This window comes from Microtus pennsylvanicus, chromosome 12 (assembly GCF_037038515.1).
Source record: "Microtus pennsylvanicus isolate mMicPen1 chromosome 12, mMicPen1.hap1, whole genome shotgun sequence".
In the NCBI taxonomy this organism is placed as follows: domain Eukaryota; kingdom Metazoa; phylum Chordata; class Mammalia; order Rodentia; family Cricetidae; genus Microtus; species Microtus pennsylvanicus.
This window is the reverse complement of record NC_134590.1, coordinates 82072615-82086573: the sequence shown is the minus strand read 5'-3', so window position 1 is coordinate 82086573 and position 13959 is coordinate 82072615. Positions and strand designations below refer to the sequence as shown.

Genomic DNA, 13959 nt, shown 5'->3' with positions numbered 1-13959 from the left:
AAGACCATTTATCTCTGTATCCTCTGCAGCTTAGTCGAATGGCTAGCACAAACTGCTGAGAGAAGAATAAGCGGTGATAAAGGCAGAGTTGGAAAAGGCAGAGATGAGACCAGGCAGGGAGAGTTTATTGCAAAACCGCAGGGTCCTTGAATCTGCCCTCTGTCAGTTCACATTACAGGTATTATTTTTGTGTGCATATGTGTGGGACGAGGAGGGGAGGCTTGCATGTCCTGCATGTGTGTGGAAGTCAGAAAGCAACTCTATGGAGTCAGTTCTTTCCCACTCAGGTCATATTGTTTGTTGGCAAACACCTTTATCTGCTGAGGCACCTCACCAGCCCCAATCAGTTCATATTTTTAAGCATTCACTTTATTTTATATGTATTTCTCCCGCGTGTGTGTATCTGCGTGCACCGTGTGCATGCTCAGTGCCCATGGAGGTCAGAAGAGGGCACTGGATTTCCCTGGGACTGGAGTTACAGATGGTTGTGAACCACCATGAGGGTGCTGGGAATTGAACCTGGGTCCTCTGCAAGAACAGCAAATGCTCTAAACCACTGAGCCATCTCTTTAACCCTCTAGTTTACACTTTAAAAGGATTTATTTATTTATTTTTACATATGTGAGTGTTTTGCCAGCATGCATGTATGTACAACACATATGTTCAGTGCCTCTGGAGGTCAGAAGAGGGTGTTGGAACCTGTGGGGCTGGGTTACAGTAAGGTGGCTGGAATCCATCTGTATGGGTGCTGGGAATCAAACCTGGCCCTTTGTAAGAGCAATGAGTGCTCTAAACTGCTGACCCATCTCTCCGGCTCCCAGATTAAATTTTGTTTTGTTTTTGTTTTTTTGAGACAGGGTTTCTCTGTGCAACAAGTCCTGGCTGTCCTGAAACTCACTCTAGACCAGGCTGGCCTTGAACTCACAGCGATCTGCCTGCCTCTGCCTCCCAAGTGCTGGGATTAAAGGCATACACCACTACCGCCCACCCAGTTTCCATTTTTAATGTTTATAAAATTATTACTTGTTTTCCTGGAACCATTTGCTCGCTTGGACTTAGAATAGCGTATTTGACCATGATGGAAGGGAACCGTGCCTAGAAGGGTTGTTCACAGGGTTTGAAGTTTCCCTGGAGTTGAGCTTCTGGGTCTTGTCTTAGTTGTTGCACTTGAAAATTCTCTTGATAGCCTTGTGCCAATGTTTGCCATCTGAAATATCTGTGATTTGAAATTTGATAAAAGCCTTTTGTTTGAAAAGCATTCTAAAATGCAGCTGGTGCCAACTTGCAGCAGCAGCTGTGACAATAGCAGCCCCTGGTGGCAGAAGAACGAACTTCCTTTTTTCTTTCCTTTGATCTCTTCACACATATGATGGCAGCTACTCATACACATATATACATACACACAGTAAATAAATGCTAAAAAAAACCCAGCTCTTGGCAATCACTGAAATGACAGAAACTTTATAGAAAATGGGTAAATAAGTAGGAATACAGGCAGCCAAAATATACCCAGGTAGTATTCACTCTCAAAACCTAAGAAATGTGGCCAGGCTGGAGAGGTGGCTCAGGGGTTAAGAGCACTCACTGCCCTTCCAGAGCATCTGGGTTCAGTTCCCAGCAGCCACACCCGGTGGGTCACAGCCTCTTGTAATTGCATTTCCAGCAGCTCCAAAGCGCTCTTCTGACTTTCTTGGGCACCTTCCTGAAGGTAGAGCACACACACACACACACACACACACACACACACACACACACACACTAAGGCACATACACATAAAATGAATAAACAAATCTTTAGTGAAGAGAAAAAAGATTGAGCCAGAGAGATGGCTCAGTGGGTAAAGGCACTTGTGGCCAAGCCTGACCACCGGAGTTCAGTCTCTGGGATTCACATGGTAGAAGAGAACCCATTCTTGTAATTTGGTTTTTAACCTCCACACGCATGCTGTGGCATGTGGGGACACACACACACACACACACACACACACACACACACGAAGTAAACATAATAAAAATTTGAGAAACGAAAAACTGCAAGATAACTTTTTCTATGTGTCAGATGACAAACACCACAGAGAATAATTTGACCACGGCCTTTCAGGCAGAAGATTTAGAAGTTCTGTGCTAGAGTGCTGTTTTGTCCCACTTGCTACCTTTCTGCCCCCTTTTCTCTTCTATCCATTCCTTGCAACCTCTTTTGTTTGTTTGCTTTCTTTGAGCTAGGATGTCTCTATATAGCCCTGGCTTCGAGGAACTCACTATGTAGAAGAGGCTGGCACTGCCTCTGCCTCCTGGGTGTTGGGAGTAAAGGTGTGCCCACCACACCTGGCCTTTTTGCAGTCTCTATAGGAACATTTAACACACAAGTATAGTTTGCCTCAGGGTTGTTTTTCTTGAATGCACAAAAACATTTCTCAAGTTGCCTTTTAGAAAATCATGGATAATGTACCCTTCATTAGGGACTTAACGGTACACAAACAGTGACAATACGATTTCTTAAATTAGGTCTGAAAAGTCGATATAAAAAATGATTGAGCCAGAACTTTATCCCAGAACTCAGGAGGTAGGGATAGGCAGATATAATAAGTTTCTGTTTCAAAAACAAACAAACAAACATACAAAAAAAAAAAACCCAACCCTTTGTGTGGGGTTTCTGCAGACACCACGGCAAACTCTGGAACGAGATACAGCCACCAAAGAGTGACGCTCTTCTTGAGTTACAGCTCATAGGAGTAATCTCACCAAGCCATCTTTGAGTGCCTTTCGGAGTGAAAAAGGAAACAGCGAAAGCACAGCGACCCAAAGGGAAACTCAACGGATTGGACCGTGATAGAAACAGTGGGTGTGTGTGGCAGAACAAAAGCGAGAACTGCTTATTCCGTCTAGTGGAGGAGCCCGGCTTCGCGGCCAGACGGTGTCTTTGCTAGGTGTTACGGCCCATCTCGGCCCCCGTAGCCGAGCCGAGCTCAGCCGCGGGGCGGCAGCCGCCTTGACCATGGCGGGTGAGCTGGAGGGCTGCAAGCCTCTGAGCGGGCTGCTGAGCGGGCTGGCGCAGAACGCGTTCCACGGAAACTCGAGTATCACCGAGGAGCTGCTGCACAGTCAACTCTATCCGGAAGTGCCGCCGGAGGAGTTCCGCCCCTTCCTGGCGAAGATGAGGGGCATTCTAAAGGTACTGCGGTTAGACCGGGCGGTGCTGCCCCCCTCGCAGCCTCAGACCCGCCCCCAGCCTCGGGCGCTGCCCGGTGCGGCTCCGGTGCGGCTCCTCCAGAGCCGTGGCACGCTCTTTGCTTTAGGGACGGACACATACCCTTGCACATACCCTTGGCTTTTTAAGACTTCTCTGTGCCTGTAGTGTAGATAAGTTTCGAGTTTTCTTCGTCCCGGACTTTTGTAAGATTGATGGGTTGCAGCAGAGCGTGGTAGTGCACGCCCTTAATCACTGCACTGGGGAGGCAGAGGCTGGCAGAGAGCTGTGTGAGTTCGAGACCAGCCTGGTCTACAGAGAGAGTTCCGGGCCAGCCAAGCCAGACATGGCTACGTAGTGAGACCCTTGTTTGAAGAGAGAGTGAGGGAGCTCTTGCCAGCTTTCCTGCGTTGTGGTAATGAGGTGGTTAGTGAGATAAGGTTAAATTAGCTGGAGTAAACACCATTAAAGAATCTACTTTATGTGTGAAGAGTGTATTTACCAAATGAACGAAGTTATACATCAGACTGTCTCAAAACTATCAGAGGGAAACGTAACAAATGAAATTAATTTACAAAGCATTTTTGTTTTTTGTGTATGAGTGTGGTGCCTGCACTGCATACATGCTTGTGGAGGCCAGAAGAGGGCGCCAGATCACTTGGAATAGTTGTAGGCCACCATGTGGGTGCTGGGAACCCAGGTCCTCTGCAAGAGCATTAGGTGCAAGAGTACTAACTGCTGAGCCAAGTCTCTCACCTCCGCCCTGCTTTGACAAGGGACCTCTTGTAGCCCACCCTGGCCTTGAGCTCACCGTTTGGCTGAGATGACCTTGAGTTCCTGATTCTCCTGCTTCCACTTTCCAAGCACTAGAATTTCAAGCATCTGCCACCACAGCCTGCTGTGACGTGCTTTTGCGTGCGCGCGCGCACATGTGTGTGTGTGTGTGTGTGTGTGTGTGTGTGTGAAGGCTAGGGGGTCAGTACTGGTGCCCTGCACTATCACGCTCCACCTATCTTTCCAGACACGGGCACTCACTGGACCTGGAACTCCAGAGATCTGCTTGCTTTACTTTGTCCTGCCAGTGCTTGGGTTACAGAAGTAGGGGGCCATGCCCAGTCTTTTTGTGGGTGCTGGAGATCAGAACTAGGTTCTGATTGAGCTATATGGCCAGCTAGTCCCTGGGATTTTTTTTTTAGTAAGATGTTTTAATTATCTGACTAATATATTTACAGTATTATCATTTACACAACCACTATACAGTGTATTGTTTTCACTAAGTGTTTAAAATATGTGTATTTTACATTTAAAACATTTTTAGCTGCAACTAGCCACATATCAAGTGGTGAAAGTGGTCACATGTGGCGAATGACCATATTTAGTCTGACTTAGACCCAGATTTAGTCTTAGGAATGCTTCTAGTGTCAAAGTGTAAAGAAAAGAAAAACTGAAAGTAATTTTTTTTAAACTCATAGTGGGCACCCACCCATTTGGAAGATTGTAGTAATAAGGGGCAGCGGGGCTGCGTCCCCAAAACCCCAGCTGCCTGCCCGGCTAGCTTATGCCCCGAAATAATTACACAGACACTGTATTCTTTTAAACACTGCTCTGGCCCATTTCTACCTAGCCTCTTCTAGGCTAATTCTCGCACCTGGACTAGCCCATTTCTTATCATCTGTATAGCACCGGTCTTACCGGGAAGATTCTAGCCTAAGTCCATCCTGGGTCGGAGCTTCACAGCGTGCGTCTTCCCTGGAGCAGGTAGCATGGCATCTCTCTCTGAGGTGTCTGCTCCAGAGAGGAGAGCTGCGGAGTCTGACCTCACTTCCTCTTCCTCCCGGCATTCTGTTCTGTTTACTCCACCCACCTAAGGGTGGGCCTATCCAATGGGCCTAGCAGTTTCTTTATTGCTTAGCCAATGAAATCAACAGATTGATATATGACACTCCCACATCAGAAGATTAGAACATGGGGCCAAGAAGATGACTCAGTTGGCAAAAGGCTTCCGTGCAAGCGTGAAGACCTGAGTCTGTCCTAGAACCCACATAAATGCCAGGGGCCTGTAATCCAGACCCTGGGGAATCAGAGACAGGAGGATCTCTGGGGCTTCCTGGCTAGCCATTCTAACCTAGTCATTGAGAGACCCTGCCTTAACAAACAGAGTGAAGGGCTCTGGTTAACAGCACCTGCTGCTCTTGTAGAGGACCTGATTTGGTTCCTAGCACCCATGTGGCAGTTTGGTACAGTCTGTCACTCCAATTCTGGGAGATCCAGCACCCTCTTCTGGTCTTCATGGGCACCAGGCACTCACTCACATGCAGGCAAAACACTCGTACACAGAAAATTAAAACTAAATACGTCTTAAACAAAATTAAGTGGTTGGACTAAGGAGATGGCTTATTATGTAAAATGCTTGCTGTGTAAGTGGGAAGGTCTGAGTTGGGATCCTAGCACCCAGGAAAAGCCAGGCATGTTTGTAACCCAGCACTTGTGAGGTGAAAAAAGGCAGATGCTCAGGCCTCACTGATCAGCCGGCCAGCCTAGCCAATGAGTGAGAGACCCCGTGCTAGAATTAGCAAAGAAGGCAGAGGGCCAGGGAGAGAGCTTGCAGGGGCCAGCACGTGTTAAGCCTGACAATCTAAATTCAGTTTATGAAACCCACATGGTAGAAAGAGAATTGTGGCAAACTGTTCCTGGCCTGTGTATGTGCGAGCCTGTGCATATGCACGTGTGTGCACACACACACCTATTCACACAAGCAGAGAGCCTCTTGCCTCCATATGCACACAGATGAGGAAACAAGGTGTCTTAACGCCTAAAACCACACTATTAAAATTTTGTTTCAATTTAATTTGTTATTAGAAATACTGATGGGAGAATCCCCAGAGAGCTACAGCCAGTTTGATTCTGGAGTGAGTTAGCACCTAGCTTTTGATCTGTTTTTTGTTTTGACAAGCATTTTAGCAGCTGTACATTTTGTTGCTCCTGAAATGGGGATTTTAAATTCCCTGCAGCCCTGACAATCCTGGAGTCCCCTTACTCTGAGAGTGAACTTTCTTCCAGTCTTTAAGAGTGTCCAGAATCCTCTGACCTTGGATCCCTGTTCAGGTGCCAGCCAGTGGCTGGCTGCTTTGCTTTTCTGATCTTCAGGTTGAACCCCAATATCAGTCTCTGGCTTTTATTATTCATGCTATGTTTGAGTTTAAATGTAGTGATATTTCATTTGTATTTTAATAAATAAAGTTTTCCTGAAGATCAGAGAGTAAAACAGTCACACTGGTCAGCTATACAGACCAGGCAGTGGTGGCACACACTTTTAATCCCAGTTGCCACACTAGTTCACTATAGAAGCCAAGCAGTAGAGCGCACGCCTTTAATCCCAGCACTAGAGAGGAATATAAGACAGGAGGAGACAGGTCTTAGCTCAGTCTCGTTCTGAGAATTTGTGGAGGCAGAATCGCCATTTCAGTCTTAGGAGGCCTGGGCCTCAAGGGCATGTGGTTTCCCATGTGTGGCCTCATCATAGGAACAGGTTCCACAGGCATTATGCCAGGAGGAGGCGAGCCCACTGGGTGCTTGCATTATACCAGAGTGAGGAGGACCCGGGAGATGGGGCAGGTAGGATGGTGACCCCTTCAGGAGGAGGAGCAGAGAGTGGAGCTGGAGGTCTCCTCCCTTGTGGTGCAGCCACTGTTTCATCGGATGTCTTTCACATTCCTGTTGTTTCCCATGGCTGCAGTGTCCTCACAGACCGAGTCATGGGTAAGATACACGCTGTGTAATCACAGTAAGACCCCTGCTGCCCTGCCAGATTCCAGTTCCCCCCCTTTTTAAGACAGGGTCTCATTGTATAGTCCAGGCTGGTCCTGAAGTCACAGCGATCTGAGTGCTGGGATTAAAGGTGTGCCTCCCTCCCCTCTCTAGCCTTTGGCAGGCTTCTTAAGATGCTATTTTGCTGCTTTTGAACATAGTGATTTTTTTTAGAGTTAGATAAGGGTCAGCATTATGGGATAGTCAAAGCTAAGAGCAGATGTGGGGTAGGAAAAATGTAGACCACGTTCAAGGGATGCTAACTAGGCTGGGGACAGCTTGGTAGGTGAGTAGACCACGTTCAAGGGATGCTAACTAGGCTGGGGACAGCTTGGTAGGTGAAAGAGGTTGCTGCACAAGTGTGAGGACCTGGCTTCTAATCCCTAAAACCACATCAAAACTGCACGTGTAGGCCTGGATAGGTGGTTCAGCAGTTAAGAGCATTTGTTCTCACAGAGGATCTGGGTTTGGGTCCCAGCACCCAAATGATGGCTCACAACTAGCTGTAATTCCAGTTCCAGAGAATCCAACACCCTCTTCTGGCTTCCTTGGGCACCGTACACCTGAGGTGCTCAGACATACATGCAGGCAAACTACTCATACACTTCAAATAAATCTTTTTTTAAAAAAGTCTTAAAAACTGGTCATGTAGTGTTTAAGTGTCTACATTTTGAGGAGATGGGAGTGGATACAGAAAATCTCAGAAGCTTAGGGCCATTAGCCTGGCATAGAGAGTGGAAAGACAACATCTCAAACTAAGATGATTTCTGTGTGGATACTGTGGCACACACACATATGTGAATGTGTATGCACACATCTCTCTCTCTCTCTCTCTCTCTCTCTCTCTCTCTCTCTCTCTCTCTCACACACACACACACACACACACACACACACACGCACAAATGGTGACCTGTCCAGTCTGGTCATAATTTAGGGTATAGAGTAAGGACTGTTTGGTGGAAAAGTGAAGCGCTTACTCTAACTCCGCTCGCATTCCTGCTCTGAAGCAGGCCATACACTTAACACACAGATGGTAGTAGACGTCATGTCTTTCACCTAGGAAATCATGTTCTGCATAGAAATGGCAGAAGGAGACACAGAGGACAGAACATGAGGAGACGTGGAATTCCTAGTGGGCACTCATTAGTAGTCTCCTTTTCTGATGTGCTGAGGCTTGAACCCAGGATCTTATACTTGCTAGGTAAGCTGGTAATGCTGAGCTAAACCCAAGCCCGACTCCAGGTAACAGTTTTCTTATTACCAACTACCTGGCAATGTGTTGTGTACCATGGTTCGGATTCCTAACTTTCACATCGTTTCCAAATGTTACCTACTATTTTCCTGACATTTGTAGTGCATACTTTTCGCTGTGTAGAATGATGTCCTTGTTTGGGACAAGAGCACTCTAGCTTTACCTGTCAATCACAAAGGGCAAACATTTCATCTGCTTATATAAAGCAGCCCATTCATTCACACTATGGTGAGTGTGTGTGCGTGTGTGTACATGTGTGCTATGGTGCACATGTGGCGGTCAGAAGACAACTTATAGGAGTCAGTTTTGTCCTTCCACCACGTGGGTCCAGGGAATCAAACGCCCATCTTGGCAGCCTGCACATTTACCCAGTGCTTGCTGGCCCCACCACTACAGTTCTGACTTCTGCGTAGCACCCAAGGAATTGTGAGATTAATAAGGTAGTCATGGCATGTGTAGCTGGTGCTCTTGGCCACTGAGCCATCTCTCCAGCCAGTATCTATTGGTTTTTTTGAAACAGGGTGTCACTATGTAGCTCCCACTGGCCTTGGATTTACAGAGTGTGCTGGGATTAAAGCTGTGGACCACCAGCGACAGCACACTGTCTAATTTCTTCAGCTTACGTTTATAATTTGGTATAAAGAATCAATAATACTATGTGAGTTATAATATACTTACTACCTTGTACATCTGTAAAGAAGGCAGAACTTTATTATATACTTTATTTAATACTTATTTCTGGCATGTGCTAGGCACTTGTTAGACATCTGTAGGACATTCGGATGGGTAGTGCTTGAATGTGCCAGCTGCACTGAAAAGGCAACAGAGTCGGGCACAGTGGTATGTGCCCGCAGTCCTAACTACGGGAATCTGAGGCAGGAGACTCATGAGCTTGATGGGCAATGCGAAATATCTGTGTGGGGAGAACAGAGAATATAATACTAAGTCAGGGGTGGTGAATTATGGCTGTAGGACTAATCTGGCCTGATGCCCCATTCTGCTCCTCACTCATGCCCACCCTTACTGTTCTGATAGCTTTGTTTGGTAGTACTAGGGGTTATTAAACCCATGGCCATTGCCAGGGGCATGCTAGGCAAGTGCTCTGCAGCTCAGTACATTCCCCGTTGTTCTGGTTTTGATAAATAAAGTTTTGCTATAACATAACAGGCTCATACAGGGTTTCTCTCTGAACAGTCCTGGCTGTCCTAGAACTCGCTTGGTAGACCAGGCTTCGAACTCACTGAGATCCATTCACCTATCTCTGCCTCCCAAGTGCTGGGATAAAAGGTATGTGCCACCACCACCTGGTGACAATATTATTTGATATTAAAAGCCTAAAGTATTTCTGAACATTTACATAAAGATGCTAACCCTTACCTTAAACATCTATTCTTAAATTCACAATGTCACTATTTGGAAATGACATGTGTAAATTGTGTTTAGAAGTTGGTTATTTGTTAGATAACTAAAAATTTCACTAACTTGTTCTTAAGACTTGAGATCTTTGATTAAAAAAAATAACATCATTATGAGCTGGAGAGATGGCTCAGAGGTTAAAGCACTCATGTGAGTGCACACAGACAGACAGACACACCCACACACACCCCTACAAAAAAAACTAAGAAAAAAGGTGTAGGCCTTTCATCCTAGCACTTGGAAAGCAGAGGCGGGAGGATCTCTGTGAGTTCAAGGCCAGTCTAGCAAGTTTCAGCCCAGCCAGGGCTACAGTGGGAGAGCCTGTCTACAAAAACACATAGGGTTTCTGTACTCCTATGTGCTCTTTCTTAGTAAAATATAGATTTAATTTATATTTGGAAATTTTGTTCATATTCATAGGATATAAAATGTTAATAAATTAGTAAGTATAATAAAATATCACAGTTTAATATAATCTTAATTATCACAAGAAAACAACACATGAAACTATGGAAAATAACATCAATAACAAAAACTCAACAACATATAAAAGCTAGTTTAAACTGTACGGAAAATAACATCAATAACATGAATTACAACATCAAAAGACTAATAAATAATACCTGGTTTTGTCTCTGTTAAAGCCACAAGATTTGTAACTTGGCTGGGAATTAGATTGAGTCACCATGCCTTTCCTTTGTAATCAGTTTTGTTTTGAGTGTCTTGGGGTGTCCGAAGGATACCGGGGTTGACTGGTCGGTCTCAGATTCTTGGACCCAAGTGATGCTGTCTTAGCCTGGCTCAGGACCTGTGGCTCTGGCTTTGTGGGCCTGGACTGTTGTCCTCTTCTCTTCCTCTTCTCGAACTGTGCCTCTCATGACCCTTTGCTTCCTGTTTGTGAGATTTCTTCCTCCTGTGAGTACTCTTCCTCTCCGACTCCCTGCTTCTCTTGGAGGAGCGGTGTGGGCTAGAGTGGGAGGCCCTTGGCTTGCTGTAGTATTCCTCATGGTGGTCCTTCCTCTCCCTCCTGTCTGAGGAGGTCTTACCAGAGCAGCCAGCCCCAGCTGGAAACAGGTAGAGGTCTCTGTTAGCTTCTCGAAATTCATTGTTGGGGTTTCTGAACACATGGAGAAAGTTGCAGTGCTTTCCTTTGGGACACTTTTGCATTTCAAATAAACCACAGATTGCAATTTTCCACCGGGTCACTGGGCAGAATTCACACTGGAGCTGTCGTCCTGCGTACCATCTTCCATTAAAGAGAGAGAGGGCTGCTTGGCATTCTTCTTCAGACTGGTACTGAACATACACATTGCCCCGCAGATGAGGTTCCAAGTTGCAGCTCACCTTGAACTGAATCACTTTGCCCACGTTCTTGAACTCGGGCAGCACATCATAGTAGAAGTCCAGGAACTGCTGGTAGGTCTCCTCCTCGCTGTACTCCAGGCTGGCGTCCGAGTCATAGTCGTCTCTTCTGCACTGCTCCATTCCGAAGGTCGTAAACATGCTCTTCACCAGGAGCGTGGGACTTGACGTGGGGAAGTCGTGCTTCCGTGAACACCTGGTACCGAATCGGCACGCTCCCGTTTTACTGTAGAAGGGACAACTCGCTCTGTATTTCTCCAGTCTTAATTCCTTGGGTGGTTCTGGGTTCTGCCAAGTGCCATCATTTTCAGCCTGGTCCAGCATCTTCTGCACCGCTTCCTCTCTTTCTCTCTTTTTTTGTAGCTTCTGCTCTTCCTCTTCTCTCTGTTTTTTCTGTTTTTCTTCCCATTCCAACTTTATCTGTCTCTCCTGTTCTTCCCTCTGTTTTCTGGCAGCTTCTTCCTTTTCCTTCTTTATTCTGAATTCTTCTTGTGCCTTCTCCTCCCTAAGCAGCCACTCTTCATGTAATTTCTGTCGCTCCATCTCCAATCTCTCTGTAAGTTGGTCATCAGCAGAAACATCATCGTCCTCCTCCGGGGGGGCTGCAAGGTCCCTCAGTCGAGCCATATTCTGCCTACGTTTCTTGCGTTTCTCCTTCTTAAGGGCAGCCCTGTATTTTTTATGGCCAAGTTTTTCAGGAAACACAGTTTCATGGGTTGCCATCTTACCACAGAGCGCAGATCCCTTCCCAGATCTCGCGATAATTATCTTTTTCCCGCGCTGTGGATTGAAAAATCTCACCCACTGCTAAATTGTTCTGCTTTTTAAAGCTGCCTTTCTGAACAGCGAATACAAGCTGGCACTGTCAGGCTCAACTGACTTTTTTTTTTCCTCACCAGACTAGAGAATTGAGCTGTCTGAGACACAGCCGTGAGCGCAGTGCACCAGTAGGTGTGTGCGCATGCGCGCAGGTGTCATAGGCCGGCTTGTGGATTGGAATGCGGCACGCTTCCCTGTGTTTACTTCCGGCTTGTTGAGTCTCCGCCCCCCGGGGGTTGCTCCCTCATGTTCGTGAGCCTGGGTGCCGCAGCCCACCCTCTGGACTCCTTTATGTGGGTGTGCTGATAGAAATGTTTGTTTGGCAAGGGCTTTAGCAACTTAGCCCTCTCTCCAGCCCGATTCCCTTCTAGAATGGTTTTTTAGCATCGAATGCGTTTTGTTATTTGCAAAACAGTTTGCATTTAATGTGTAATGTTGTGTCTTGGGATATTCACCAGAGAAGACTGCTCGGACATGGGTTTAAGTTTTTATGACAGTTTTTCCGTATAGCCCTGGCTGTCTTGGAATTCTTTCTGGTTCTGTAGACCAGGCTGTTCTCAAACTCACAGAGATCTGCCTGCCACTGTGTTGGAAGCAAGAAGATAGATACTTGTAGTATAGGAAAAGTTGTATTTTACTATGCAGACTGCCATCGCATAAGGTTCGCATTCTAAATTCCTAACGGTGTCCCCAGAAGCACAAAAGCCATATCCTGGATTGACATACGTTAGTTGACAAAAACAGCCGGAAGCCACTCTACAGAAACCAAAAAACAAGGTTAGTACATTTAGAGACTTTCCCATAACTAAGAACTTGGAAGGATTAGTTATTTGTTTTCATTTTTGGCAGGTGGTGCTGTCTACATGTTGAGTTTACAGCCTGAATGACACTTCCATCATGGAGTCAGTTGTGCTAAGGTCTGGGGCCTGTTACAGTAGACTTTACTGTTGCTGTATGGTTTGGATAATATAATAAAACATCGATAAAATATGCGAGTTAATTATTTGAGATAGGGTCTCTTTTAATTTTTTAAATTTATTTTTGTTCATTTTTTTAAATTGAGACAGTGTTTCCCAGTGTAACAGCTCTGTCTGTCCTAGAGTTCCCTTTGTAGACCAGGCTGCCCTGGAACTCAGACGTATGCCTGCCTCTGCCTCCCCAGTGCTGGGATTAAAGGTGTGCGCCACCACCATTGGTGGGTTTCATTCTTTTTTTTTTTAAATATTTATTTATTAGGTATACATTATTCTGTTTGCTTGTATGCCTGCAGGGCAGAAGAGGGTACCAGATCTCATTACAGATGGTTGTAAGCCACCATATGGTTGCTGGGAATTGAACTCAGGACCTTTGGAAGAGCAGGCAATGCTCTTAACCACTGAGCCATCTCTCCAGCCCAGTGGGTTTCCTTCTTTACAGCAAGATGTCCTGGGACTCACTGGGTAGTCCAGGCAGGCCTTGAACTTGCAATGATTTGCTTGCATCTGTCTTTTGAGGGTCGGCGTGACACAATGTCCTGATCTAAATATGGATTTATAAATCGAAGAGGGCACACCTTTAGGTTTTAGCTATAAGCTGTAGTTTCATTTTTCTACTGTAGGTGGCAGTGGAGTATTGGTTTGCTGATATGCTGCAGGACTCCAGACACATAATGCTTAAATGTTTTCTTTTCTTTTTCTGGAATGTTCTAGTTGGAAAAATGCTTTTGCTTGCTATTCAACATTAAGAATTTTGTGTGCAAAAAGAAATCTAAACATTTGGCTTTGTATTTTGAAATTAGAAATGATTTTTAAAATAAATTTTGTTTCAATGGGACTGTAGAGATGGCTCATTGGTTGAGAGCTCTTATTTCTAGCGGGGTGGTGGTAATGCCTGGCTTCACAAGCACTTGACAAGTACATGCCCACATACAGATTAATAAATTAATGTAGTAGAATTTTATTATTTAAAGTGGGGAGTGCGGTGGTGTTAGTGCATGGCTTTAATCCCAGCTCTTGCGAGGCTGAGACAGGTGGATCTCTGTGAGTTCCAGGCCAGCCTGATCTACAGGGTGAGTTCCAGGTCAGTCAGGGCTACACAGAGAAACCCTGTCTTGAAAAACAAAAAGCAAAACTAAACA

At 45.7% G+C, this 13959-nt stretch overlaps 2 protein-coding genes across 2 annotated transcripts in view; one reads left to right on the top strand and one right to left on the bottom strand.

Annotated features, from left to right (window-relative positions):
• Positions 1-2883: 2883 nt before the first annotated feature.
• The window catches only part of Commd1 (copper metabolism domain containing 1), a 103624-nt gene continuing 92548 nt past the window's right edge, over positions 2884-13959 (top strand). Inside the window, exon 1 of the mRNA XM_075944480.1 lies at positions 2884-3172. Within this exon, the coding sequence (XP_075800595.1) occupies positions 2996-3172 (177 nt within the window). The 5' untranslated portion in view covers positions 2884-2995. The remainder of the gene's footprint in view (positions 3173-13959) is intronic.
• On the bottom strand, positions 10110-11929 carry LOC142832751 (U2 small nuclear ribonucleoprotein auxiliary factor 35 kDa subunit-related protein 2-like). Its single transcript, XM_075943485.1, has one exon. The coding sequence runs from the start codon at positions 11745-11747 to the stop codon at positions 10464-10466; it is 1284 nt and encodes a 427-aa protein (XP_075799600.1). The 5' UTR covers positions 11748-11929; the 3' UTR covers positions 10110-10463.

Excerpts from the sequence above, each read along its gene's own strand:
- LOC142832751 (XM_075943485.1), bottom strand. The coding sequence starts at position 11,747 with ATGGCAACCCATGAAACTGTGTTTCCTGAAAAACTTGGCCATAAAAAA.